Source organism: Giraffa tippelskirchi, chromosome 7 (genome assembly GCF_054371585.1).
Source record: "Giraffa tippelskirchi isolate mGirTip1 chromosome 7, T2T-mGirTip1v1.2.pri, whole genome shotgun sequence".
In the NCBI taxonomy this organism is placed as follows: domain Eukaryota; kingdom Metazoa; phylum Chordata; class Mammalia; order Artiodactyla; family Giraffidae; genus Giraffa; species Giraffa tippelskirchi.
In genome coordinates this window covers 6,529,053-6,553,985 of record NC_137281.1, presented here as the reverse complement: position 1 = coordinate 6,553,985, position 24,933 = coordinate 6,529,053, and the positions used below count along the sequence as shown (strand labels likewise).

Here is a 24,933-nt window from a genome sequence, read left to right as displayed (position 1 = left end):
GATGGGGAAAGTGCTCATGACCCGGTTTTCTTGGTTCTTAAGTGGCCGATCTTTAGTAACTTTAATATTAATTCATCTGTCCAGCCCCAAGGTAGGGGACACTTTGATCTCTGGTCTTTTGGTGAGCTCAAAGAATGTTGGAGGAGTCAGAGTCCCCAGAGTTCAGACATCTGTGGGTCAAGTCTGGCTTCCATGGCTTGAAGCTGGGTTACAAGAGAGAGTTGGTCTCAGAAGCTTTGACTGTGGGTGTTTCTGCCGTTTGGGGGATGGGTGAGTGGGCGCTTTGTACTTCCTGGGAAGGCTGGGGAGCAGGGGGTTCTCAAGGAAGAGGCCCCATAGGTTCCAGTGTCCCCACCTTCGAAGACTGGTGCTTTTCCCCTCCCCAGGCCTTCTGGGGAACTGGCCCCTGGCCTGGTCGACTCTTCAAGGCCTAGGCATTCCCTCTCCAGATCCCAGCGTGCTAGGTCAAGGGGAGGGAGGCTGGGTAGGCGATGCTCCATTAGGAAACCATCGCCACCTCTGCTGGTGTATCAAGGCCCTGCGGACCTTGCCCTGCTTTGAGAGACTCCTGTTCTCTGAGCAGAGACAGCACACCCTTTTCAGGACTCAGGAGTCTGGGCCCCGGGTCACCTCCAGTCTCAGATCCGGGATCCAGCCCCTCACCTCCCTCCCTCCGACCCAGGAGTCCCGCCCCCAGCCCCGCCCCCGCCCCTCCTCGCCTCTCCCGCCGTCAGATCCTCGTCCTCCTCGTCGTCCTCCAGCGCCGAGTAGTCCTGCGTGAAAGGCACGGCTCCCTGGGCCGAGTGGAAGTGCAGGCGGTAGAGCAGCCGCACCCACTGGCCGAACTCGCGGTCGCGGCTCTCCGGCAGGGCCCGCAGCTGCAGGTAGAAGGCGCGGCCGGTGCGGAACTTGACCTTGAGCTGCCAGCGGCTTTCGTCGTGGACGAAGAGCTGGACGAACTGCAAGGGGAACAGCCTGGGCGGGTGGAAGGGGCGGCCTCAGCATCTGACCCTCCTAGGTGCCAGCAGCGCCCACCCCAGCGCCACCTCCGCCCCCGGAAGGAGTCCTTTGTCACTTTCTCTGCCTCTTGCATTTTATCCATCTCAACTTTCGTCCAGACACGGAGCCCATCTGTGTCTCCCGCTGGTCTTCCCCCTCCTGAACGCGAGATTCGAATGGATAGATGCTTACTTGAAATTAACGTTTGGATGTTGGATCGACATCAGACACATGCATTGTCCAACAGCCAAATTCCTGACCTAAGCCCACCCCCAAACCTGCTCCTCTTCGTCTGTCTTAGCTGTATCCTCCCACTTGCTCAGCCAGAAATTGTGCGAGTCGCTCCTGGCCCATCTTTTTTACATCCTTAACCGATCTTACCAAATCCTGATGGCTCCACCGTTAAATGTACTAATATTAAATACTCAAAATCCGACCATTTCTAAGTCCCTTTACAATTTCCCGCTTTCACCCCACTGCCGCCAGAGGGCGCCAATCAACACCCGGGTGAAATGGGTGCTTGTGCTCAGTCGTGTCCGACTCTTTGTGACCCATGGACTGTAGCCCGCCAGGCTCCTCGGTCCATGGGGTTGTCCAGGCAAGAATACTGGAATGGATTGCCATTTCCTCCTCCAGGGGATCTTTCCAACCCAGGGATGGAACCTGAGTTCGATTTCTCATGCATTACAGGCAGATTCTTTACCTCAGAGCCAGGTTCTCAGAGCCAAATCAACACCAGAGTTAGCTCAAATCCCTCCCAGGGCTCAGCGGAAACAGAGTCCTGGTCTTGACCGCTAAGCTCTGCAGGATCTGGCTGCTTTGTGCCTTCTCTGTCCTCCCCTCCCGCCCTTTCTCCTGGTTTACAGTCTCCAGCCATACTGGTCTTACTGTTCCATAAACTTGCCAGGCTTGGTCCTACCTCAGGACCTTTGCACAGGCTGTTTCCTCTGCCCCAAATCTTCTTCCTCCAACCATCCCCATGGCTTGGCCCCTTCATCTCATGTTTTTCTCAAGAGGCACCTTCTCAGGGAGAAGATCTGTTTACAACCTCCTGCTTATTTACAACCACATCTGCCCTCGCTGACTTCCCCATGCCCACCCCTCACCCCCTTCTGATATGTCTCCACAGATCTCAGCCACTGGACAGATTGACATCTATTCTGTCTGCCTTCCTACTAGAAGGTGAGCTTGAGGGCAGAGAGTTTGGTCCAATTTTTTTCACTGCTGTTTCCTTAGTATCCAGAGCTGACCCACTGTCCGTGCTCAATGAATGCTCACTGAGTATCAAATACATGAATCGCTCAGGCCCCTAGCCTAATTCAAGGTCCAAAAAAAGGCAGCAGAGGAAACAGTCCAGACAGGATGGGTAATTTGGCAGAGATCACACAGCAGGAATTTGAACCCAAGTCTTACCAAGGCTCTTAGCAACACTGGGTAGCTACATACCACCCCCTTCAGGCCCGGCAATGTGTCTCCAGAAGCTGACTTTACACTCTCCCAGCTGTGCATGGATGTCCCCTGCCTGCTCCACTGGTGGTCACCCCCAGACACAGGACACATCAGTTCCCTCAGTAGGCGACTTGATCTATTATTATGTTCCCCAAATGGAAGAATAACAGCTGACATTTTCAGAGCTCATACTCTGTGCCAGGTGCTGTTCCAAGTGTTTCACAAACATTTACTCAGTTTATCCCCTGACAGCCCTGGAAAGTGGGTTCTTCTCTTATCCCCATGTTGCAGGTGAGGAAACTGAGACCCAGACGGGTAGGAAACTTGGCCAAAGGCAGAGAAGAAGAGGTTGAAGCCAGGATTTGAACCCAAGCTGTCTGAAGGCAGCCATTCGTTCAAGGACATTCCCTATTAGGTTATCACAGCAAAAGGTGGATGCAAGCTTAGTGTCCAAGGGTTTGTTGAATGGTGTGTGTCCAAAAGAGGATCTGTCCGTGCTGGCATAGAATTGCTCAGGGCTGGGAGCTGGTTAGAAGTGAGGGGAGCGGGGGTGAGTCTGGAGGCTGAGTTGGCAGAGCAGCCTCAATGATTTTACTTCCATGGTATGTTTTATGGTGGGAGAGGGGAGAGTGCTGAAGGAGATTACAAGGAGCTCAAAGACCCTTCTCAGCACCATCCTTGATATTCTTCCAACTGCAAGTCATGGCTCAAGTGGTGGGATACAATTAATATTGAAAAGAAAAGGGAGGTGGTAGAGAATGTCTCAGTACAGGGTTCTGGCATCAGAATACTGCTTTGTGAAATGTTTTCAACTTATCATCCAGGGTGGATAAATAAAGGCTGTAAGTAGCTTCAAGTTTGTTCAGGTCAGAATCAGACTATACGACTGAATGAGTTGCAAAAAAAAAAAAACTTTTTGGATTTCAGAATTGCAAACAAAGGACTGTGTGTCTGTGTGTGTGTTTGTGTGTATGTGACAAGGTGACTCAACTCTTCCTTCCTTTCTCCTCTCCCTTCCCCTTTTCTTTCATTAACTATGAGATACAGGTGGAGCTAGTGGTAAGAGAACCCCCTTGCCAATGCAGGAGACATAAGAGTCACAGGTTCAATTCCTGGGTCAGGAAGATACCCTGAAGGAGGGCATGGCAACCCACTTCAGTATTCTTGCCTGGAGAATCCCATGGACAGAGGAACCTGGTAGGCTACAGTCCACAGCGTTGCAGAGTCGGACATTACCGAAACGACTTAGCACACGTGCAGTAAAAAAAAAAAAAAAAAAGCCACTGGCAGAATGTTTCTGTAAATATACTCTACTCATGTAAATGCTTTGGTATCTGGAGCTGGAGTTGGAGGCAGGAGCCTAGGATGGGAGAAAGGTGTATTTTGTGCTGTGTGTGTCTCGTACCTTAGAGTGTATTTGCATTACTTTTTCAATGAAAAGCAAAAGAAAACACAGAGACCTGCAGGGGCAGTGTGGAGAGAGTGGCCTGAGAGCTCCAGAATCGAGGGGGCCAGTCGTGAGGAGCAGGAGGTTCCAATCTAGGCCACTCCTGACTCACTCTAGGACCCTGGCCAAGTGGCTCCCCTCTCTGGGCCTCAATTTTTCTTTCTGAGGATGGGGTTAAGGGGCCCCAGCATATGAGAGTATGGGGTCAGAGAAGAGACGATGTGCATGGTCCATGGGACAACTGCCATGCAGTGAAAGTGAAGTCACTCAGTTGTGTCTGACTCTGCAACCCCATGGACTGTATCATACCAGGCTCCTCCATCCATGGGATTTCCCAGGCACGAGTACTGGAGTGGGTTGCCATTTCCTTCTTCAGGGATCTTCCCAACCCAGGGATCAGACCCAGGTCTCCCGCATTACAGGCAGATGCTTTACTGTCTGAGCCACCAAGGAAGCCTATGCAGTAGGTGCTTCATAAATGGTTGCTCTCCTGACCTCTACCAGGGTGTGGCCGTGGGCTGTCCCCCTCATGTCCATCTATCCGTGATTGCTGATCCCTGCGGATGGCCCTGTGCTTGTTCTCCTGGCTGGACCAGTAGCCCAGAGAGGACTGGCAGCCATCCACGGCTCCTGGCCCTGGGGGTAATCCGGGTGAAAGGAGGTGCTTCAGGGGACTTAGAATGCCCAGAGCTGGGGAGGAAGGCAGTGTAGGCTGGGGGTGGGGGGGCAGTCACCCGAAGAGCTGCAGGCGTCCATTCTCCTTGGCAGGGCCGGCCAGAAGCAACAGGTCTGGGAGTTCCAGGGCTGGACTGGAGGCTGCCACTCCCATGGTGACCTTGTTGGCAACTTCTCCTAACCGGGTCACCTGGGCCGGGGGAGGGGTGGCGTCAGAGGTTAGAAGCTGGATAAATGGGGAGCAGGGTTGGGGAGGGATCAGAGGTCAGGAATTTTGGTAGGATTAAGGGGCATGAACCAATAAAGTTAACCATCAAGAAGAGGATCAGATATCTTGGGGTCAAAGGTCGAGTCACATGGGTATGAAGTCAGGGACATGGACTGAGGGAATCAAAGGTTAGCGGTCACAGAGCAACTAAACGTTTGTAGGTATTGGTGGGCGTGGGGTGTGGAGGTCAGAAGATGGGCGGTAAGGTGAGCAGAGGTTCCCGACGTCAGGAGGTCGGGGACCAGGCTTGGCCTCAGAGGCTCCTGGGGCTCCGCACCTGCACGAAGTTGCTCTCAAAGATGGGGAAGTCTCGCAGCTGGTCGAATTCGCCGCTCAGGAGATGGCGCTGGAGCCGTCCGGGCCGGCCCGTGGGACAGGCTGGAACCAGGGGGCGTTCTACAGAAGTGGCGAAGTCCGCAGATCTAGTCCAAGAGGCTGGGTAGGGGTCCCCTACCCAGGGCGGACAGCCCCGCGCTGAGGGTACGGGGTTCCCGGCTACCGGTCTCCGCATCGCAGGCCCCATTCCTCACCTGGTTCCTGCACCTGGTCCAACCCCTCCAGGCCCGGTTCCGCTTCTCACCTGCCATCACACCTGGTCCCGCCTCACCTGCTCCACCGAAGGCCGGCTTAGACTCGTGCTCCCGTTTCATCGCAACGCCCCGCCCCTTGGGAGGAGCGGAGGGAGGCGCCCCGGGAGAAAACGGGAGGGCGGGGCCGCGGGCTCTGTGAAGTCACAACGCGGCGGACGGCGCTGACTACGTCCGAAGTCCGTGGTTGTGACGTTATTTGAAGGGGGCGGTACCCAGACGCCCGGAGGGAGCGGCGGTCGCCCGCGGACGTCAGGCCCCGGTAGCGGGTGGGCGCTAGTGCGCAGACGCAAGGAGCCGGCGCAGGCGCACGGGCGACGGGATGCGGCCCGTTCCTCCCGGCGTGCTCCGCGGCGCCAGGCTGACTCCAGCCTCTTGGCTGGAGGGACGGGGCCGAGATGTCCGTCCCTGCCGCTGGGGCGACTCGACTGCTCCTCCTCTTGCTGGTGGCGGCAGCAGCGCCCAGTCGGGCGCGGGGTAGTGGCTGCCGGTCCGGAGCCGCTGTGCGGGGAGTGAGTACTTATTCGCTTTGCACAGAGAGCAGGGCTGCCGGAGATCGCGGTCTTGGGTCTTTGGGTCGGTTAAGGTGGGAACGAAGCTGCGCAGGGGCGGGAGGGAAGGCGAGATGAAAACCGTGCAAAGCGAGGCTGCAGTCCTGCGCATGCACGAGGCTTGGGAGAAAGCGAGAGGTTAGGAAGGCTCTAGCTCGTGAATATGTATAAAGGGGCGGGGCTCTGATGGGATCTTTTTTTGGCACCAGGGCTTTCGGTGGGGTGAAAACTCGGCTGCACCCAAAGAGGAGATCGGGGCAAAAACTTTAACTTTCGAAGCTTGGGATCCGCATTCATGAATATGCTTGAGGAGGTGTGGTCCGGGTGGAATCTTGGCAAGTCAGACGTCGGGGCGGCTAAAATGAAAATGGCAAGGGGGCTCTCGAGAGAATTGGAGGAGTTCCGTCTCCCGCATACGCGTGGGGTGGGCGGAATGTTGAGCTCAAGGATTAAAATCTGGAACGTGGTAGCGCAGGCTTGAGAGTGGAGAGTGGAGTATGCAGAGGTAGGAGAAATTTGGAGAGTTGGAGAAAAGGAAGGCCTGAAATCTTGAATTTGCTTGATGGCGGCATCGTGACTGTTGAGGTTTAAGGTGACACCGAGATCATTTGGATATGAGCTTGGGAAGGATACCCTTTAACTCATGAATATTTATAATGCTAGGCGTGAAAGTGACCTGGAGGTAGTTGCCTTGAAAATGAGGCAACTGGTTTGTAGGCTCTGGTTTTCTGGGGCCTGTCCAGATCATGAATTTTCATGAAATGGTCAGATTCCAGTGGAATCGTGAGCATGCATCAGTGTTTGGATATGGGTATGAAAATAAGGCTCTTCCAGCAGCCTACGTAGGTCTATCTGTCCTGGGGTTCCTGGATCCTGCCGGACTGAGGACTCTGATGGTCCTTAAGTGGGTCCCTTCTATCACGCGCAGGTGGGGGTGGAAGGCCGAGAAGGCGAGGGCTGCGGCACCGTGGGGCTGCTGCTGGAGCACTCATTTGAGATCGGTGAGTCCAACAACGTCCTGACCTGGACACTTACCCACTGCCTTGTGAACTCAGGTTCCTCCCCATGTGAGACATGTCATCCATTCACTCAGCTTTGCATTAATACGGGGGAGTTGGGTAGGGGAAGAATAGAAGCTCTGACTATGAATACGTCTATAACTGGTAAGACAAATGCCGGTGTCAGAAAGGTCACTGCGGTGGTAATAAGCTCAGGGCAGACTTTCCTGACCACTTTCCCCATGCCCTGCCCTGGAGGGTGGATGCTCCTCCTGTATTAACTCAGACATCTTCAGAATAGTCCTCCAAAGTAGGTGGTGGTAGGGATAGCCCCATTGTCCAGAAGAGCAAACCGAGGTGCAGAGGGACACCAGACAAGGTCCTTTTACAAGTGAATGGCAGAGCCAGGACCTGCTCCAAATCTCAGCTTAAAATGCCCTAGTGCAGGCATCCAGACTCCCAGAGCCTAGACGTCAGTGCGGCCCAGGTGTTCATAATCCAGTCTGAGGTCCCAGACTCCGGTGGGGGGGGGGGGGTCATTCATGATAACCACTGAAGCTGGGACCCTCTGCAGACCTCTCCAGTCAGAGCCTGCCATCTGCCCAAGAAAGCCTGACCTTGGGAGTGCCCAAGCTCTGTACCCCATGATCTGCACCTGGGGAAGCTGAGGGCCAGACAGGTTATGTGAGAGACCCTGGGTCACCTGGCAAGTCGGAGGCCAGGCTTAGGAGCTGTGGGGTCTGGGCACCTATTGTGGGTTGCCCCGGGAGGCAGGAGGGCAAGACAAGGTGGTGGAGTCCCCAGTTTTTAGGCGGAAAAATGAGGGCTTAGAGTGGGGAGGTGACCTGGTCACTGCGAGGGTTAACAGGTGGTGGCCAGGAGGTCGCTGAGTCCAGGTGTCCCCCCCCCAGATGACAGTGCCCACTTCCGGAAGCGGGGCTCGCTGCTCTGGAACCAGCAAGATGGCACCTTGTCTTTGTCGCAGCGGCAGCTCAACGAGGAGGAGCGGGGCCGGCTCCGGGTGAGGAGGGGACCCTGGCTTTGCTGGAGTGGCGGGCACGTGCCTCGGAGCACAGCATGCATACTTCCGGGCCCACCCTCCGGGTGCGGGGAGGTACCGGGCTCAGTTGGGGCTCTGGACAGCAGGGTGGAGAAAGGGAGGAAGGAGAGGTGGAGGGAACAGCTAGCTGACTTTAGGGGGGAAGCTCACAAAAGCTGCCACAGTCCACTGCCGCTCTGTCCCTTTGGCCAGATGGAGCTGTTAGGGGAGGCTGGAGGCACAGGCTTCCTTCTGGGCAGCTGCGGGCCCCTGGGTGCCCTCCCTGTGGGAGATAGCAGGGTGAGGTCTGCCTGGACCAGCATGGTGCCCACGTGATTCCTGTCACCCCCAGAGAGAATTTGATGCTCATAGAACTGGGGAGTCCCAGGCCTTCCCTGGTGGCTCAGTGGTTAGGACTCCACGCTTTCACTGCAGCAGGCCCAGGTTCCATCAGTGGTTGGGGAACTAAGATCCCAGAAGCCACATGGCACAACCCCAAAAAAGAAAGAACAACAACAAAAAAAGGAATAACAGGAGTCCGGGTGTGGGACTGGACCCAGATCTGGGGGCGGCGTTCTCAGCGACTTGTTCCTCCGCTGGGCTGGGCTTTGCTCTCCTCGTGGTGGTCTTTCCAGCCCCACCTTGCCCAGTGGGGCAGGCCAGTGGGAGGAGTCTTGGGCTTGGCTGGGCCAGGGAGTGGGGAGGGGCTTTCCTGGCTGGGGGCCCCGTGGGGGTACAGACCTGGTGGGGGCTGGGCACTGCCTCGCTCACCGCCACCCCCTCCTCTCCGCCCTTGCAGGACGTGGCAGCGCTGAACGGCCTGTACCGTGTCCGGGTCCCGCGGCGGCCTGGGACCCCTGATGGCCCAGAAGCCGGTGGCTACGTCTCCTCCTTTGTCCCTGCGGTGAGTCAGTGAGGAGGGCTGGGCCCCATCCTTGCTTCACCCAACCGCTCCAGCCCAGTCCTTCTGTTCTGCCTCCATTGTCCATGGCCCAGCATTTAAGGATACGGAAGGCTCAGATCTGGTCTTGCTTTCAAGGGTCTCCTGGGCTGGAGAGGGGCAGTCTGGTTAGCGGGGGCTTCGATGGGGCAGCTCTGGGCCTTTTGGGTGCTGGAGAGGCTGCTGCTTACACCTGAGATTGGTGGGGTGGGAGGGGGTCGCGTGGAGGGCTTTGAAAGATGCTTCAGGGGCCCCGTGGGATGTGGGGGTTGCTGGTGTGGGCAAAGCCTGGGCAGCAGCCCCTGCTGGCCCTCCTCCTCTCAGCCCCCTTCTCTCCTCCCCCAGTGCTCCCTGGTAGAGTCTCACCTCTCGGACCAGCTGACCCTGCACGTGGACGTGGCCGGCAACGTGGTGGGCGTGTCGGTGGTGACATACCCCGGGGGCTGTCGGGGCCACGAGGTGGAGGACGTGGACCTGGAGCTGTTCAACACCTCTGTGCAGCTGCAGCCGCCGGTTACGGCGCCCGGGTGAGGAGGGGGTGCGGGCAGGGGACAGAGCCAGGCCCCTCTGGGCCGGGCCAGCCTCCCACCCTGCTCCTCCCCCACCCTTCTGGGCCCTCTGGGGGATGGGTGGGGCGCCTCATCCCATCTCCTCCTTCTACCCCCACCATCCCAGGCCCGAGACAGCGGCTTTCATCGAGCGCCTGGAGATGGAGCAGGCCCAGAAGGCCAAGAACCCCCAGGAGCAGAAGTCCTTTTTCGCTAAATATGTGAGTGGGGTTCTGCCTGCCCCTGGGGCCCTTCCCCACCGGCCCTCTCCCTCCCATCCTAAGCCCCGCTCTGCCCTGCTTGGCTCCCCACCTGTATTCAGGGCCTGCTCCCTGGCCCCTGGGCTGAGTGCTGGAGCCCCACGCCCTGCAACCCACCCATGTCTACTCGTGGCGGTGGTCATGGGGCATCTGGTCTCAGAAAACAGCCCGCCCCAGAGCTGGGCAGTGAGGGCAGCCAGGGTCATCCCCCTGGGTGCCTGGGCCGGGGTCAGACCAAGCACAGGCAGTGTCAGTCTGTCCAGTTTGGAGGAAGTGCAGAGGTGGGAGTGGTCGGGGAGGGGTGGGGTCCATGCGGGACCAAGGACAGGAGAGGGGGCCTGAGCCATGCTGGGGGTGGGGGTTGCAGGGTGAAAGGTAGAGATCTAGGGGAACAGGTTTGGAAAGGAGACAGTGGAGGGGGGAGGTGGGTGGCAGGGTCTGGGGAGGGGCCCGGGAGCCTGGGAGCTGAGGGTCCTTGATGCTGGTGACGCTGGGGCGGCCAGGGCAGGGGCCCGCGGAAGCCAGTGAGGCCTCGTTAGCGTGCTGGTCACTCCTGGGGTTAGGAGAGTCAACCCACCCAACTGCGGGCAAACGCGGCCTGGAGAGGCTGAGGGCGCGCCCGGCCGGGCCCCGCTCTCCCTGACGGCCGCTGGACGCCACAGCCACCGCTGGCCCTGACCTGTGCCCTCGCCCTCCTCAGTGGCACCTCATCCTGGGGGGGGCCGTGTTGCTCACAGCCCTGCGTCCTGCCGCCCCCGGGCCCGCACCGCCGCCGCACGAGGCCTGAGTGAGGACCCGCCCCCTCCCGCCTCCCCGCGCCCCGCAGCCCCCCAGCCCTCCCCCAGCCCGTAGTGCAGTAGGGGACCCGGGCCCGCTCCCCCCACGCCTCCCCTCACGCCGCGCCCACCTCCCCCACGCTGGCCGGGCCACCGCTTACCTCACCTCTCTTCTCTGTCCGTCTGTCCGTCCCCATGCCGCTGGCTCACAGTGGATGTACATCGTCCCAGTCGTCCTCTTCCTCATGATGTCGGGAGCACCGGACGCCGGGGGCCAGGGCGGGGGCGGCGGCGGCAGCGGAGGCAGTGGCCGGTGAGGGGCGCGGGGCCTGGGCGCCGCCTGCCCTCTTTTGCCCGGAGCACGCCCTTCCTGCCTAGTGTGCCCATGCCCTTGGCTATCTTAGGAGGGATTCTCCGGACCGTCCATCTCTCCATCCGTGGGGGTCGGAGGGCGCCCCCTCCCCAGGAGTCCCTCCCCTCTTGTGCTTGGAGTTACTGTGGGTGTGGGGGTGGCTGGGTTCTGGGCCCGGCTGCACCCCACCTTCCCCCGTGGCTCCACTGCAGCCCCTGCGGTATCCCTTTGCTGCAGGGTAGAGACCACGCTCCTGGTCCCACTCTGACCTCCCGTCTGGTCCCCTCACCCACCCCCTACCCCAAGCCCTTCAGGGTTGGAACATGCCTCATTCTCTCCGGCCTCTGTGCCCTTGTCTGGTCTCCTCACCCCACAAGGCCAGGGGATGCCCCTCACTTGTCTGGCACTGGATTGAGACACCAGCCTCCTGTCTGTGGTCTTGAGGGCACCCTGGGGCTCCCCAAAGCCCAGAGCTGGTACAGAGCAGGGGTGGGCTGGCCTGGAGTGCCTTCTTTTCACTCTGTCTGTACAGCCCTGCTCCTCCTGCTCTGACCTGTATCTGCCCACGGCTCTAGTGGGAGTTGGGAATTTCTGCTGTTAGGACGCCAGGCCCTCCAGAGGCTCTGGGCTTGAACCAGTGATGCTGGAAGTCAAAACAGAGCAAACGACCGTGCAGTGAAGTCAGGGGCCAGATGATGTAGAGAATCCCTTCCCTGGGCTGGTTGTTGCCCTGGGACTTTGCTGGGTCCTTGCCATTTATATCCCTTCCTCCTCCTGTCTGTTTAAAAACATCGACAACATGATTGAAATAGGTAAACGTTTTGGAAAGTTGCAGCTTGCAACTTAACAGGCAAACGCAGCTGTTGACTAGGCTAAGAAACTGTCAGGATGTACAGGCGCTACTGAATTCTGCTGGTCGCTGGGTGTGTGATTCAGAAACGCCCCCCCAATGGTTGCCGTTGTCATGGTAACGGTGACATCAGGCTCCTTGGTGTGTGTGTAGCAGTTTATTAAAGCGTCCCCTAAACGTTCAGCGTTCAGCTTGCCTCCTGCTTTGTGTGTTAGTTGCTTAGTCCTGTCCGACTCTTCGGAACCCCACAGACTGCAGCCCACCAGGCCCCCCCGCCCCCACTGCCCTGTCCATGGGATTCTCCAGGCAAGAACACTGGAGTGGGCTGCCGTTCCCTTCTCCAAAAGGAACTATAGAAGGAAAGAAAGTGAAGTCGCTCAGTCGTGTCTGACTCTGCGACTCCATGGGTTGTAGCCCACCAGGCTCCCCCATCTTATGTGGTTATACATAGCACGACCTTGAAGACTGTCACCTGCCTGTCCCTGGTGTGAGTTTGACTTCCCGCAGACGCGTGACTCAAAGTAGAATTACTACAGCAGGTTAGAGACATTTTTACGAGCAGACCAAACGGCCAAGGAAGGTGCTTGGTGGAGTCTCCCTGATGACTCGTTCAGGTAGTTTTCCCTCCTGGAGTGACTGCCAGCACCAGCCAGCGGGAAGGCTGTGCACCCCTCTCTGTAACCAGAGTAGTAAGTTGGGGATTGTACACTGCCCTGCACTTGCCGTTGTGCTCCAGGTCTGTATCTTCTGCGGTTTTGTCCTCAGCCATGTCCAGAGAGGGGCCTTGTCCTCCGTGTGCCCCCAGAAAGGGACACTGAGCTTATTCAGCCTGCCCTCCACCTACTTTTTTCACAACATTTACACTTGACCGAAATACACGACTGCAGACCGTGGCAGCGCAGTTGGTGTTTTTGAGAGCCGCTTTCTTCCTTTGCTCCGCGGTGGTGTTTATGTTTTTGAGTTCCTCTTGTGACTCATCTGATGATGCCGAGACCTCTGTGTGCCCTCTGTCTTCTGATGCCCTTGGATTCTGATCCTGCTGCGGCTGCCCACGCCCAACCAGGAGCTCAGAGCCCAACCCTCCGGGGGCCCAGCCACCCCTCTGCCCAGTGATGAGAGGCCTGAGAAACACTGCCTCTGTGTTTTCAAGTGTGACTGTTGTGTCCCACACCTGCCAGCATTGGGAGTTATTGGTTTACCCATTGTTTTGGTAGCTTTAAGAGCTGAAAGGGTCCCCGAGTTGCTCTAACTGGCATTTCCTTCACCGGTAGGAGACACTGCCCGATATCTCTCCTGCTCCGCGTGAATTCTGTCACGGACGCTTTCATGGGCAGTGTTCACGAATGAAGAGCTCTTGATCCTTTAATTCGCAGCTGTGATCTCCTGCCAGTCATTTGCTGGACCATTTTTGTTTTTTTTTTCAGTAACCTGAGATCTGAGGTCTTCATCTGATTACTTTCTTCTGAGACTTTTTCAGCTGCTCTCAAGCTGGCAGAGTTAACTCTGTAGCATATTCTAGTCAGTATCCAAGCTGGTGCCGGCTTCCTGGCGCTCTGTCCCAGTTAAACTTCTCTTCTCAATCTTGCCCATCCCTGGAGAGCACAGTCACTGTTTTCTTTTGATTGATCAGGGTATCTGGGGATAGTAAACAAAACCCAAAGGATTCTGTAGCATCCAATGCACAGAGCTTTCTGCTCACCCCAGCCCGGCACATCTTCCCTGCACTGAAAGCCCGAGCTTTCAGTCTCCTGCGCCTCACTCTGTAGAAACTCCTTTCAGAAATCAGAAGGTCTGTATGTACAGTTCTTGCAAAAATATGCTACCCTAGCTCCCCACCACCCGACAGAAGACAGGGAGGTTTCCGTGTCTGATACGGAGTGGGTCTCGTTGCACCTCGTGGCTGGCTCTGAGTGGATCCTACTGGTCTGTCAATGGACCTTTGGGTGCTGCAGGGATCCCCATGTGCCTGCTTGATTGCCCACTCGTGTGTGCAGGACCCCCCCTGCCCAACCTCCGTAGCCGCTAGCCGCTCGTTCACACTGGAGGTTGGGAGCAACCCTTCCTGATGGCTCCCAAGCCCGTCTCCAGCCCTGACTCTCCTCCAGGTTCTCCAGACCCCAAGCTCCTTTCCCTTGTGCCCTGGGGACTGCCAAGGGAGTCCGTGTCCTCCAGGAATCTGTGCGCCTGTGAATGGTGCCGGGCTTCCCAGGTGGCTAGAGGTAAAGAACCCGCCTGCAGGCGATGTAAGAGACACAAGTTCGATTCCTGGATCGGAAAGATCCTTGGGAGGAGGGCACAGCAACCCATTCCAGTCTTCCTGCCTGGAGAATCCCACGGACAGGGGAGCCTGGCGGGCTTCAGTCTGTGGGTCACACAGAGTTGGACACGCACAGTGAGTGATGCCCCCACCCCCCACAGAAGGCTGGGCCGCCTTCCCATTTGTTCTTCCCTGCCTCCTCCCTCCACCTGCGGCCCCAGCCCTGGCCTCGTCGTCCTGCACGTGGACCCCCTCCCCAGCCTCCAGTGTGCCCCCTCAAGGCCCTCCCCTTCACGGAGGGCTTTCTGACCCAGAGCTGCCCCTGCTCCTCGGCTCCCAGTACCCTCAGGACTGACTCCCAGCCCTCAGCCTGGCCCGTGAGGCCCTCTGGTCTCTTCCTCTTCTGCCTCTTGAATCACTACCCCAGCCTTGGTTCCTGATTCACTTAGATGCCCCCAGGCCAGACTGCAAACACCTTCCCCCCTCCTCTCCCACCGTGCAGGCCCCCACCCCTCCTTGTCCTGTTTCACGCCTTCCTCTCTGTCCCCAGCCTTCCCCTCTGTCTCCACCGAGCTCAGCCCTCACTCTCTCCCTCCCACTTCCTCACCCCAGCCTCCTGACGTCTGGTCTAAGACAGGTGCTGAGCACCCATGAGGCGAATACTCAGTGGAGGGAACGCCCCTCCCCAATTTCCTGCCCCACAGAATGCCACCTGTTCCCTGGCACTGGGGAAACCCCTCCCCCCACCTAGGCCTTCATACCGTCATCTGGGTGTGTTGAGAACAGTTGGCTCAGCAATAAAGAGCCTACCTGCCAATGAAGGAGACGAAAGAACTCGGGTTCCATCCCTGAGTCGGGAAGATCCCCTGGAGAAGGAAATAGTAACCCACTCCAGTATTCCTGCCTGGGAAATCCCGTGGACAGAGGAGCCTGGTGGGCTCCATGGAGTCGCAAAGAATTGGACGTGACTGAGCACACACACAAAATAGTCGTTTGGCAACTATTCTTTTAAAATATATTAACATAAACTTGATTTCGGTATTTTTAAAGAATCTTTGCCACCCCAAATTGTGCACTGAAGCAGGTAGCTTCTGGAAACAACTCTAAAGGTTTCTTTCTTTAGCCAGTCAGAGACTCCAGGTGAGAGTCAGGGACCAATGTTTGGCTGTTTGTCAGCCGTTCACCTTTGCTGGAAGCCGCCTTGCATTCAGCGAGATCACGGTAGAGGAATCAAACTCAATTTGGCCCAATTCCTAGAAATAGGCTCCCCAGCACATTGTGTAAACTGAACCCCCCCTCCTGCATTTCCCAAAGCACTGACACCGTGCGTCTCCATGGCAGTCAGTAGAGAACCCACCCACCCATGACTTGAAAACACACATGCAGTTGGAGCTCTAAGCTGGCATACCAAGAAGCTTGCTGAGTGTGATGTTTATCTATTGGTTAGGCTAGAAAAGGTTTTAATTTTTACAGAATTTTGCAAATTCTCTCCTCTCCGCCCACTCCAGCCCCTCCCTCACCCCCAGGCACTGTCCTCCTTTGTGTCCGCCGGTCCTAGTGTCTGTTAGAGCTGGGTTGCAGTTTTGTCTTCCGCCGGTAGGTGGCGATGGACGACCACAGTCCGAGAGTGCCTCTCGGCGATCCTGGGGCATCTCGCTGACCCACGTGGGCCGTCTTAGGGGAGAGAAGGGCCCTACGGGGGCGCAGTCAGTCCTTTGGAAACGCCGTCGGGGTTCCCTTGAGGTCTCCGTCCTGGCGGATGCTGGTCTTCAGGAACACCTGGCACCTATTTTCTCATCGGTGGAGTAGGCGTTGGGTGGAGTCCTCCCAGCTGCTGGTGTGCTCCACGCCGCCTGAGCAAGGGAAGACGGTGGAGGGTTGGGGAGGAGAACGGCTCAGGAAGGAGGCAGCCCCCTCCTCACCAAGCTCAGACCCAAGTCCAGGGCTCAACAGAGTCAAGGAGCCGACTCCTTCGTCAACCGCAGGGCGTCCCACCCGGTCCCCGCCCCGCCACTTACGTGCCGTTTGTCTAGCCAACTTGCTTCCTGCCTCTGAGCCCGTTCCTCGTTCCCCTGCACGGGGGCCGACTTGATCCCTCCAGGCAGTGTCCAGAGTCCGGGGCAGACACAAAAAGAGAAAATGGGTGTCACATAGGTGCTTCCAGCTCGGGGGCTCCGGCTTGACAGCCCTGCCCTGGGTTGGCGACTCGGCCATCAGCTCAGAACTTGGGAACATGAAAGTCCCAAGGGCGGGAGAGGAGCCCTGGGAGCCCTTGGGGTGAGGACATGGGGGGCAGTGCAGGGGCATCCCAAGACAGAGAGGGAGATGACAGATCCAGAGAGGGAGAGAGGGAGGAGACAGGAAGGTGGGAGGGGTAGGAAAGAGCCGCTAGAGAGAGAGGGAAAGAGGAAGGGTGAGGAGAAGGAAAGGCGACTGAGTGAAGAGAGAAGGGATGGAGGCAGGAAGGGAGAGGAAAGAGGGGGGAGAGGAGTGGGGGACATGCAGGAGAGAGGGGCCTCTCAGAGGGGACAACGGGTGGGGGAACGGAGACTGGGGGAGGCCCCGAGGGAAGGGGGCGGAGAGGAGAGAGGGGAGGGGAAGACCGGTGGGGAGGGAGCCGTGGGGGGCTGGGGTAGAAGGGAGGGGGGGAGGGGGGAGAGGGGGCGGGGGCACAAAGAGGAGAAGCGGGGGGGAGGAGGCTGTCAGACCGCAGAGGGAAGAGAGAGAGAGACAGTGACGACTAGGAGAGGAGGGGAGAGAAGGGGGAGAATGAAGGGAGCAAGTAGGAAGACGGAAGGAGAGGGAAGAGGAGAAGACAGCGAAGGCCGGGAAGGGGGAGAGGGGCAGGAGGGGCAGGCAGGAGGAGAGAGGCTCGAAGACGGGAGAGAGCGGGGAGAGAGCGGTGAAGGGGACGGAGCAGGGCCAGCCTGGGTGGGAGGGGGAGCCGGTAGGGAGAGAAGAGGAGTGTGAGCCGAGGGGAGAGTCAGGGGGCCGGGAGGGAAGAGGGAGAGACGAGGGGAGGAGGGAGGAGGCTGTAAGCAGAGGAGAGGCCAGCGGGAGAGGAGGGGGTGGAGTGGAAACCCTAGAAGGAGGGGGAGAGAGAGAGAGAGAGGCAGACCAGGGTGGAGAGGAGGAGAGAAGGGTGGAGGGCGGGGGGGGGGGGGAAGGAGGGAGAGGGGTCCTGCAGGGTCTCTGTCTCTTTCTCTCTCTCTCACACACACACACACATACACACACACACACTGAAGAGGGGTCCTGCAGGGTCTCTCTTGCACACATGCATGCACACACACTCCAGGAGGCCAAGGGAGGGGCAGAGGGAAGGGCGGTGCAGGGCAGGGGGAGGATGGAGGGAGGTGAGTAGGGAGGAATGGGGCGGAAAGAAGGGAATGGGGAACACAGGCGAACCGAGAGGTAGAGGGAGAAGTGGAAAAGGGACTGGGAAGGAGGGTGAGGCCTGAGCCAGCGGAGGACACGCCTCCCTGCTTACACCTGGGGCCTCCCCAGGGCATTAGATGGCTGAGGGAAAGAGAGAGAGACAGGGAGAGAGAGAGACAGAGACAGGGAGAGAGGGGGACAGGGAGAGAGAGATGGAGAGACAGAGACAGAGGCAGGGAGAGAGAGACAGAGACAGGGAGAGAGACAGAGACAGGGAGAGAGGGAGACAGGGAGAGAGAGACAGAGAGACAGAGACAGAGGCAGGGAGAGAGAGACAGAGACAGGGAGAGAGAGACAGAGACAGGGAGAGAGAGACAGGGAGAGACAGGGAGAGAGAGACAGAGACAGGGAGAGAGAGACAGAGAAAGAGACAGGGAGAGACAGAAAGAGACAGGGAGAGACAGAGAAAGAGACAGGGAGAGACAGAGAAAGAGAGAGACAGGGAGAGAGAGAGACTGGGAGAGAGAGAGAGACTGGGAGAGAGACAGAGACTGGGAGAGAGAGACAGAGACAGGGAGAGAGAGACAGAGACAGGGAGAGACAGGGAGAGAGAGACAGAGACAGGGAGAGAGAGACAGAGAGAGAGACAGGGAGAGACAGAAAGAGACAGGGAGAGACAGAGAAAGAGACAGGGAGAGACAGAGAAAGAGAGAGACAGGGAGAGAGAGAGACTGGGAGAGAGAGAGAGACTGGGAGAGAGAGAGAGACTGGGAGAGAGAGAGACTGGGAGAGAGAGACAGGGAGAGATAGACAGAGATAGGGAGAAAGAGGGAGAGAGAGAGACAGAGGGAGTGGAAGAGACAGAGACAGAGAGGGAGGGGGGGAGAGAGAGAGGGAGAGACAGGAAGAGAGAGAGGGAGAGAGAGAGACAGGGAGAGAGAGAGGGACCGGAAGAGAGAGACAGGGAGAGATAGACAGAGACAGGGAGAAAGAGAGGGAGCGAGAGAGACAGAGAGAGGGAGGGAGAGAGAGAGAGGGAGAGACAGGGAGAGAGAGAGAGACAGGGAGAGATAGACAGAGACAGGGAGAAAGAGAGGGAGTGAGAGAGACAGAGAGGGAGAGAGAGAGAGAGACAGGGAGAGAGAGAGACTGGGAGAGACAGAGAAAGAGAGAGACAGGGAGAGAGAGAGACTGGGAGAGAGAGACAGGGAGAGATAGAGAGACAGAGATAGGGAGAAAGGGAGAGAGAGAGACAGAGGGAGAGAGAGAGACAGAGGGAGAGAGAGAGACAGGGAGAGAGAGAGAGACCGGGAGAGAGAGACAGAGAGAGAGACAGGGAGAGATAGAGAGACAGAGATAGGGAGAAAGGGAGAGAGAGAGACAGAGGGAGAGAGAGGGAGAGAGAGAGAGACCGGGAGAGAGAGACAGAGAGAGAGGCAGGGAGAGAGAGAGAGACAGAGACAGGGAGAAAGAGAGGGAGCAAGAGAGACAGACAGAGACAGACAGGGAGAGACAGGGAGAGAGAGGGACAGGAAGGAAGGGAAGGTTTGCCACCTCCCGAGCGATAAGGTGCCAGGTCAGGGGACAGTGTCCCGCGTCCTGGTTCACGATGAGCTGCAGACGGATGAACACATGCAGCTGACGGTCCTGGGACCGGGCGGGACATGACACGGATTCCGTAAACTGTGAAACCTTCATCCCAGGACCGTCCGTTCTGAGACAGGATAAAAATACCACCAGCACCACGGGCCAGCAGAGGGGCCTCCCCAGCTGTGGGAGTCAGACCGGGCCAGGGGACAGGGCGGGGAGGGTGGGGGCGGGAGAGGCTGCCAACCCCAGATGTGTGGGAGCAGGTGTGGGAGGGAGAGACCGGGAGGGACAGGTGAGGGAAGGGGCTCGGGGAGGGGGCTGTGGGCAGCTGTCTCCAGGGAAAGGAGGGCGTGAGTGAGGACAGGGTGGCAGGAAGGGCAATACCAGGAGTGGGGCGAGGAAGGGGAGAGAAGGCGGAGGAGGAGGAAAGCTGAGGACAAGACCACTGAAAAGAGGATGCGGGGAGGGACCTCCCTGGAGGCCTGGTGGCTGAGGCTCTGAGCTCCCAGTGCGGGGGTGCGGGTTCAATCCCCGATCAGGGAGCCAATCCCACCTGCTGCAACTGAGTTCCCACTCCACAACTAAGGATCCTGCGCGCCGCAACTAAGACACAGCACAGCCAAGTAAATAAGATGCAGGGAGAACGGAGTGGGAGTAAGAGCGAGGACAGGACTGGACGGGAAGGCAGCGGGGCCCTCGTGGGGAGAGCAGGAGAGGCTGCGGTGAGAGTGAGGGTGTTAGCCGCTCAGCCGTGACCCCAGGGACTTAGCCCGCCAGGCCCCTCTGTCCCTGGGATTCTCCAGGCAAGAACACTGGAGTGGGTTGCCGTGCCCCTCTCCAGGGGATCTCCCTGACCCAGGGATTGAACACCGGTCTCCTGCATTGCAGGCGGACTCTTTACCATCTGAGTCCCCGGGGGAGCCCAAAGGAGGACAGGAACACAGTTTAAGGAAGAGAAACGGGGGCGGGTGGGGAAGCAGTGTGTGTGTGAATTCAAGAGGAGGAAACTGAGGATCAGGGTAAAAGACGGGTGAGAGGAACCTGGGGGTGGGTCTGTGCGGAGAGAGACAGACAGACAGGAGGTGGAGCAGGGAGGAGAGGGCGGAGGAGCACGGACAGAAGTGGAAGAGAAAGGCCTCATCGAGAAGGTGTGCGCAAAGGAAACCAGCGTGGGGGAAATTCATCCAGGAATGTGAGTGTGTCTGAGAAACCATGTGAGGCAGAGGAGCAGAGGAGAAAGAGAAAAAGCTGGAGGGGGAGGTGGTGCAGAGAGCGTGAGACAGAGAACGGGAGGGAGGGGAAGAGACAGGGAGACCGAGAAGGCCTAGTGAGAGAGACAGGGGTCAGAGGGAGAGGCAGAGAGGAGACAGAGGCCCAGGGAGAGAAGGGCCCTCAGCCAGGCTCACGGAGGGAGGGAGACACAGGGCCCGGTGAATCAGGCCTCAGAGAATCAAGAGTTCTCTTGCCCACCCCCTTCACCCTCGGCAGAGCCTCAGTTTCCTCAGCTGCTTCCTGAGGTGGGGGCGGGGGTGGAAGCCAAGAAGGCAGCACCTCGGGGACCTAAGCACCCGACTTCACCCGACTTCACGACCAGAGGAAGAACAAGCACTCCCATCCTGCTTTTCCCTCCCGGTCTCCTTCATCACCCCCCCCCACGAGGCAGTGGCTGCTATGACCCATATATCCTCCCCCAATGAAGAAATCCAGCTGGAGCCCCATCGTTCATCAGTTGGCCTCATCCAGCACCACGAGGCGAAGACGATGGGCCCTTCCTACAGTGCCCAGACCCCTTGTGTCTGGAAAATTGAGAGCTTCCACTGCTGAGGAGGAGGAGGAGCAGGAGAGGAGGGGGCAGGGGAGAACAGAGGATCTAAGAACAGGCCGCAGTGTGAGTCACCCAGCACGCAGTTGGTGCATAATTAGTGCTCCTTCCCTTTCTGGTGGAGAGTGAGGAGAGCAGGAAGGGAGAAAAGAGGCAGCCAAGTGTAGGGGGGTGGGACACTGTACTTTATGAAAAGCCCAGCACACAGTTGGTGCTCAATCAATGCCCACTCATTCCCTTCTTCAGGAGAGAGAAGCCAAGTCAGAAAAGAAATGAAGAAACCACCACTACGGAGGAAAAATAGAGCAAGAAACAGCCTGAGGAGAGAGGACCAGGGGTGGAAAGAGCCAGGCATACAGTGGGTGCTCTTAAAGTGTTCATTCTCTTCCCAAGAGAATGAAGACAGGAGGAAAAGGAGAGGAGAGAGGAAGCTCCAGCAGAGACAATGGAAGCTGTTGATGGAAGGAGACAGTGTAGGTAAAGCAGTGGGAATACAGTAGGCACTTAATAAATACCCACTCCCCTCCCTGGCAGCAGGGACAGAGGAGGCAACCAGGATGAGGAAAGGAAGCCAAGAGGGCAAGAGAAGAGAGAGCAGGGCTTGTGAGGCAAGCCAGGACAGACAGATGGCTGATAGGAGGAGCGGCACACAGCAGGCACTCATACATGCCCAGTCCTCCCCCAGGAGAGAGCCAGCGGGGCAGAGAGGAAGGGGAGAAGCTGGAACAAGGAGCTGGCAAGAAGAGAGGAAACGAGGAGGAAGACATGCTATTGTGCAGGTGAAGTACACAGGCGGTGCTCAGTAAATGCACGTTTTCTTCCTTGGAGGAGAGAGAACAAGAGGAAAAAGAAGACACATGTAAAGCAAGGCTGGCCAAGGAGGTGACAGGATGGAGCAGAAGGGAGGAGGTAATGGCTAAGGAGGCAGTGCAGGTAAATCATGGGGCAAAGAGGAGGTGCTCAATTAATGCTTGTTCCCTTCCCCAAAGAAGGCCCAGAGCACAGAAGGGAGAAGGTGGCCAAATGAGAGGAGCAGGAAGAAAGAAGCAAGAGAAGATGAGCTGGGGGAGAGGTGTGTGAATTGTGTGGTATACAGTAGGTGCTTCATAATTGCTTTTTCGTCCCCAAGAAAGGGCAGACAGCAGAAAAAAGGAGAAGTCAGAGATGAACAGGGAGAATCAAGGGGCAGGGGGAGTGGAAGGAAACTGCCAGGCACACAATCGGTGCTTCATAAATGCCCATTTCCTCTCCTGGCAGAGAGCAGAAAGAAGCACAGGACAGCAAAGACCACAGGTCAGTGGAGATAAGAGGGTGTGAGGAGAGTAGAGAAAGAACAAGCAATTGCTTGGTATACCATAGGTACTCAATAAATGCGTGTTCCTTGCCTTGGCAGAGAGCAGAGAGCCCAGAAAGACGAGAGGACAGAGGAGAAACGGGAGGAAGAGAGTGTGAGGAAGGGAGAGAAAGTGTGTAAACTGCCTGGCACACAGTAGGTGCTCAATATATGTTCATTCCCTCCCCTAGGAGGAAGCAGAGTCAGAAAGGAGAGGAAGTGAATAGAGAGAGAAGAAAGGGATTGGGGGAGAAAAGAGTGTAAGAAGAGACAGGGTTTGTAAATTCCCCAGCATACAGTAGGTGCTCAATACATGCCCATTTCCTTGCGGGAGAAACCACGCAGTTCAGGAGGAAGGGAAAGGAAACAGGGTGGAAGGGATGGGAGAACAAAGAGAGTAGAAGGTGCAGAGACAGTGTATAGAAACTGCCTGGCAAACACAGACAGAAACTGCCCGACAAACACTAGGAACTTAATAAATGCCCATCTCTTCCAAGGAAGAGAGCTGGAAGTTCAGGAAGAACAAGCAGAGGGCACCAAAGAAGGGGGTCAGGGAGACGAGAGGGTGTCAGGACAGGCACGGAGGCATTCCGGGTGCATCCAGCAGGTGCTCCATAAATGCCTGGCTCCTTCCCCTGCAGAGCAGAAAGCAGGCTCAAGGGGGTGGAGACCCCAGCAGGAAGGCCAGAAGGCGGGTGTGGGGGTGTCTGAAGGTGGAGGCTGAAGTCAGGCTTTTGGTGGCTCCCTGCCCCCAGCCCACCCCTCCCCAGCTGCCCCAAGGACCACAGAGTGGGACAACGGCCTGTTGTTCTTCTGTTCTTTGGGGCTTGGCACCGCCTGGCGGAGGTGGCGGGGGTGGGGGTGGGAGGGGTGCTGGCTATCAGCCCCGTCTGCTGTGTCTGGGGGGTCGTGGGCACTGCCTGATGTCTGTGTGTCAGCCTCTGAGTCTCTGTGTCTGCCGCTCCCCGGTCTCACACTCTGTCTGTCTGAGTCTCTGGGTCTTGCACCCTCACCGGCCCTCCCCATCTCTGAGTCCGTGGCCCCCAGCCGGTCTGCCTCTGTCTCTTGAGTCCCTGTCCCCTGCTGTCTCCGGGTCTCCCTCTGCACATATCTCTCTGCCTTTCTCCCCATCTCTTCCACCTGGCTCTCAGCCTCTGTTTCTGGTGGTCTCTCTGGGAGGGGGAACCCCGACCCCAGCCCCGGGTACCCGACACCCGCCCCGCCCCCCGGGATCAGGGCGGGGGGCTGTGTTGCTGAGCTCAGAGGCAGAGGGGTGAGAAAGGAAAGGAGGCGAGAGGAGTTGGAGAGGTGAGGATAGAAACAGCTTTATTCAGCAGAAACCGCAGCAGAGGCCCCAGGGCGGCTCCATCCGGGGCGCTGGAGAGGTGGGGTCAGAGAGAGGAGAGAGACCCATGAGAGAGAGTCTGGGAGAGGCAGGGAGAGATTGAGACAGAGGGAGAGAGAAGCGAGGAGAGAGATGGAGACACAGGGGAGACGGGAGAGGGATGGGCAGAAGGGTCGGAGATGCAGAGAGAAGGGCTGTGCGGGCGACAGAGAGAAAGAGAAAGCGAGAGAGCGCGGAAAGCCACAGAAACAAGGAAATGGAAAGAAAGAGACAGGAAGGGGACTTCCCCGGTGGTCCAGTGGCTAAGACTCCGGGATCCCACTGCGGGGCGTGCGGGCTGGATTCCTGGTCGGGGAACTGAGAACCCGCCCGCTGCGCGGTGCAAAGTGAGAGAGGGAGAGAGAGACAGACAGAGAGGGAGAGAGAGACAGACAGAGATAAAGAGAGAGGAGAGAGTCGTGGGAAGAAAAAGCCCAGAGAAGTGGGGGAAGAGAAAAGGACAGAGACGGAATCAGGGACTGGATGGGGAGAAACAGCAGCGAGGGCGGGGGTCCGAGATGCAAAGAGACGGAGAAAGGCAGAGGGAGAGAGACGGGCGCCGCAGGGAGAGGGGAGAGAGGAGAGAGCCGGAGAGAGAGGGCAGCGCCGAGCGGGTGGGACGCGGGGAGGCAGGAAGGAGCACGGCCCCTCTCACCTGGCATCGCCGGCGGCCGCCCCGCCCCGCACCCGACCGCGATTTAAGGGTCGCCCCCGGGGGCGGGGCTGCACCCCCCACGCCCTTATCTGGCCAGACCCGGGCTTCGAGAGCTAAATCGGGCCTCAGCTGTCGGCATCCGGCGCTCGGGGGGCGCGGGACAGCTGTCATCTCCCCCTGCACCTGCCTCCCCCTCCCTCTCCTGCAGCCCCGCAGGCACTGAGACTCCCAGTGGGTCTGCCTGGGCCCCTCCCCCCACAACGGGCAATCGGGGATCCCCAGGAGCCCCCTGACCACTTGAAGCTCTGGGACCAGCGTGGCTGGGCATCCTGGGGACAAGGAACAGGCTTGTGAGAAGCAGGGTGGTGGTGGCGGGGGCAGCAGGTGGGGGCCAGAGAGGCTGCGTAGGGTGGTCCTGCACCCACCTTAAGGGGCAAACAGTAGGAGCTCAATCCGTGCACCGGCCCGGCCTGCTGGTGCTCTAGCCTGTGCAGAGCAGGGGTGGGTTAGCACCTGAGGTGGGGCTGGGAGTAGGAGGAGGGAGGCTGCCGGACCCCCACGCCCCCACCCGTCCCAACCCCTGGGGTCCCACCCCCCTGCCCCGAAGGCTCCCGCTCCTCGGACCATATTAGGCCACCGCGGAGAAGGCACCTGGGAAGATCACTCAGGCCCAGAAATAGAAACACTCAGGGAGCCCCGCCAGGCTGTCTGGGACCTAAAGGGACAGGCGACAGGCACGGCGCGGGGGAGTGGGCCGCAGAGGGCCCAGAGAGAC

General features: G+C 58.2%; 3 protein-coding genes across 19 annotated transcripts in view; 1 reads left to right on the top strand and 2 right to left on the bottom strand.

Annotated features, from left to right (window-relative positions):
• Positions 1–25: 25 nt before the first annotated feature.
• On the bottom strand, positions 26–5,601 carry GARIN5A (golgi associated RAB2 interactor 5A). 10 transcript variants are annotated; one of them, XM_081514896.1, is made up of 5 exons: positions 5,419–5,601; positions 5,116–5,312; positions 4,630–4,760; positions 720–975; positions 26–203 (listed from the first exon to the last, which is right to left on the bottom strand). In XM_081514896.1, the coding sequence occupies exons 1-5, from the start codon at positions 5,486–5,488 to the stop codon at positions 147–149; spliced, it is 711 nt and encodes a 236-aa protein (XP_081371022.1). In that variant the 5' UTR covers positions 5,489–5,601; the 3' UTR covers positions 26–146. The 10 variants fall into 10 exon arrangements, with proteins under 10 accessions (XP_081371022.1, XP_081371023.1, XP_081371026.1 ...); XM_081514897.1 differs by having other exon boundaries at positions 4,630–4,796; positions 5,116–5,234; XM_081514900.1 differs by having other exon boundaries at positions 5,116–5,234.
• A 153-nt stretch (positions 5,602–5,754) lies between these two features.
• The window catches only part of EMC10 (ER membrane protein complex subunit 10), a 43,760-nt gene continuing 24,581 nt past the window's right edge, over positions 5,755–24,933 (top strand). For 3 of the 8 annotated variants that reach the window (XR_014060711.1, XR_014060710.1, XM_081514835.1), the window contains exons 1-6: positions 5,755–5,937; positions 6,905–6,977; positions 7,886–7,995; positions 8,813–8,917; positions 9,299–9,480; positions 9,629–9,722. Coding sequence is in view for 6 of the 8 variants with exons in the window: in XM_081514835.1 (XP_081370961.1) it covers positions 5,824–5,937; positions 6,905–6,977; positions 7,886–7,995; positions 8,813–8,917; positions 9,299–9,480; positions 9,629–9,722 (678 nt within the window). In the remaining 2 variants the exon portion in view is untranslated. Of the gene's footprint in view, positions 5,938–6,185; positions 6,290–6,904; positions 6,978–7,885; positions 7,996–8,812; positions 8,918–9,298; positions 9,481–9,628; positions 9,723–10,461; positions 10,549–10,749; positions 11,923–24,933 lie in introns of those variants that run through there. The other 5 variants (XM_081514841.1, XM_081514838.1, XM_081514839.1 and 2 more) reach the window with 5 other exon arrangements.
• LOC145515126 (uncharacterized) lies at positions 14,986–23,640 on the bottom strand. The gene is made up of 2 exons (XM_081514795.1): positions 16,015–23,640; positions 14,986–15,849 (listed from the first exon to the last, which is right to left on the bottom strand). The coding sequence occupies exon 1, from the start codon at positions 19,038–19,040 to the stop codon at positions 17,508–17,510; it is 1,533 nt and encodes a 510-aa protein (XP_081370921.1). The 5' UTR covers positions 19,041–23,640; the 3' UTR covers positions 14,986–15,849; positions 16,015–17,507.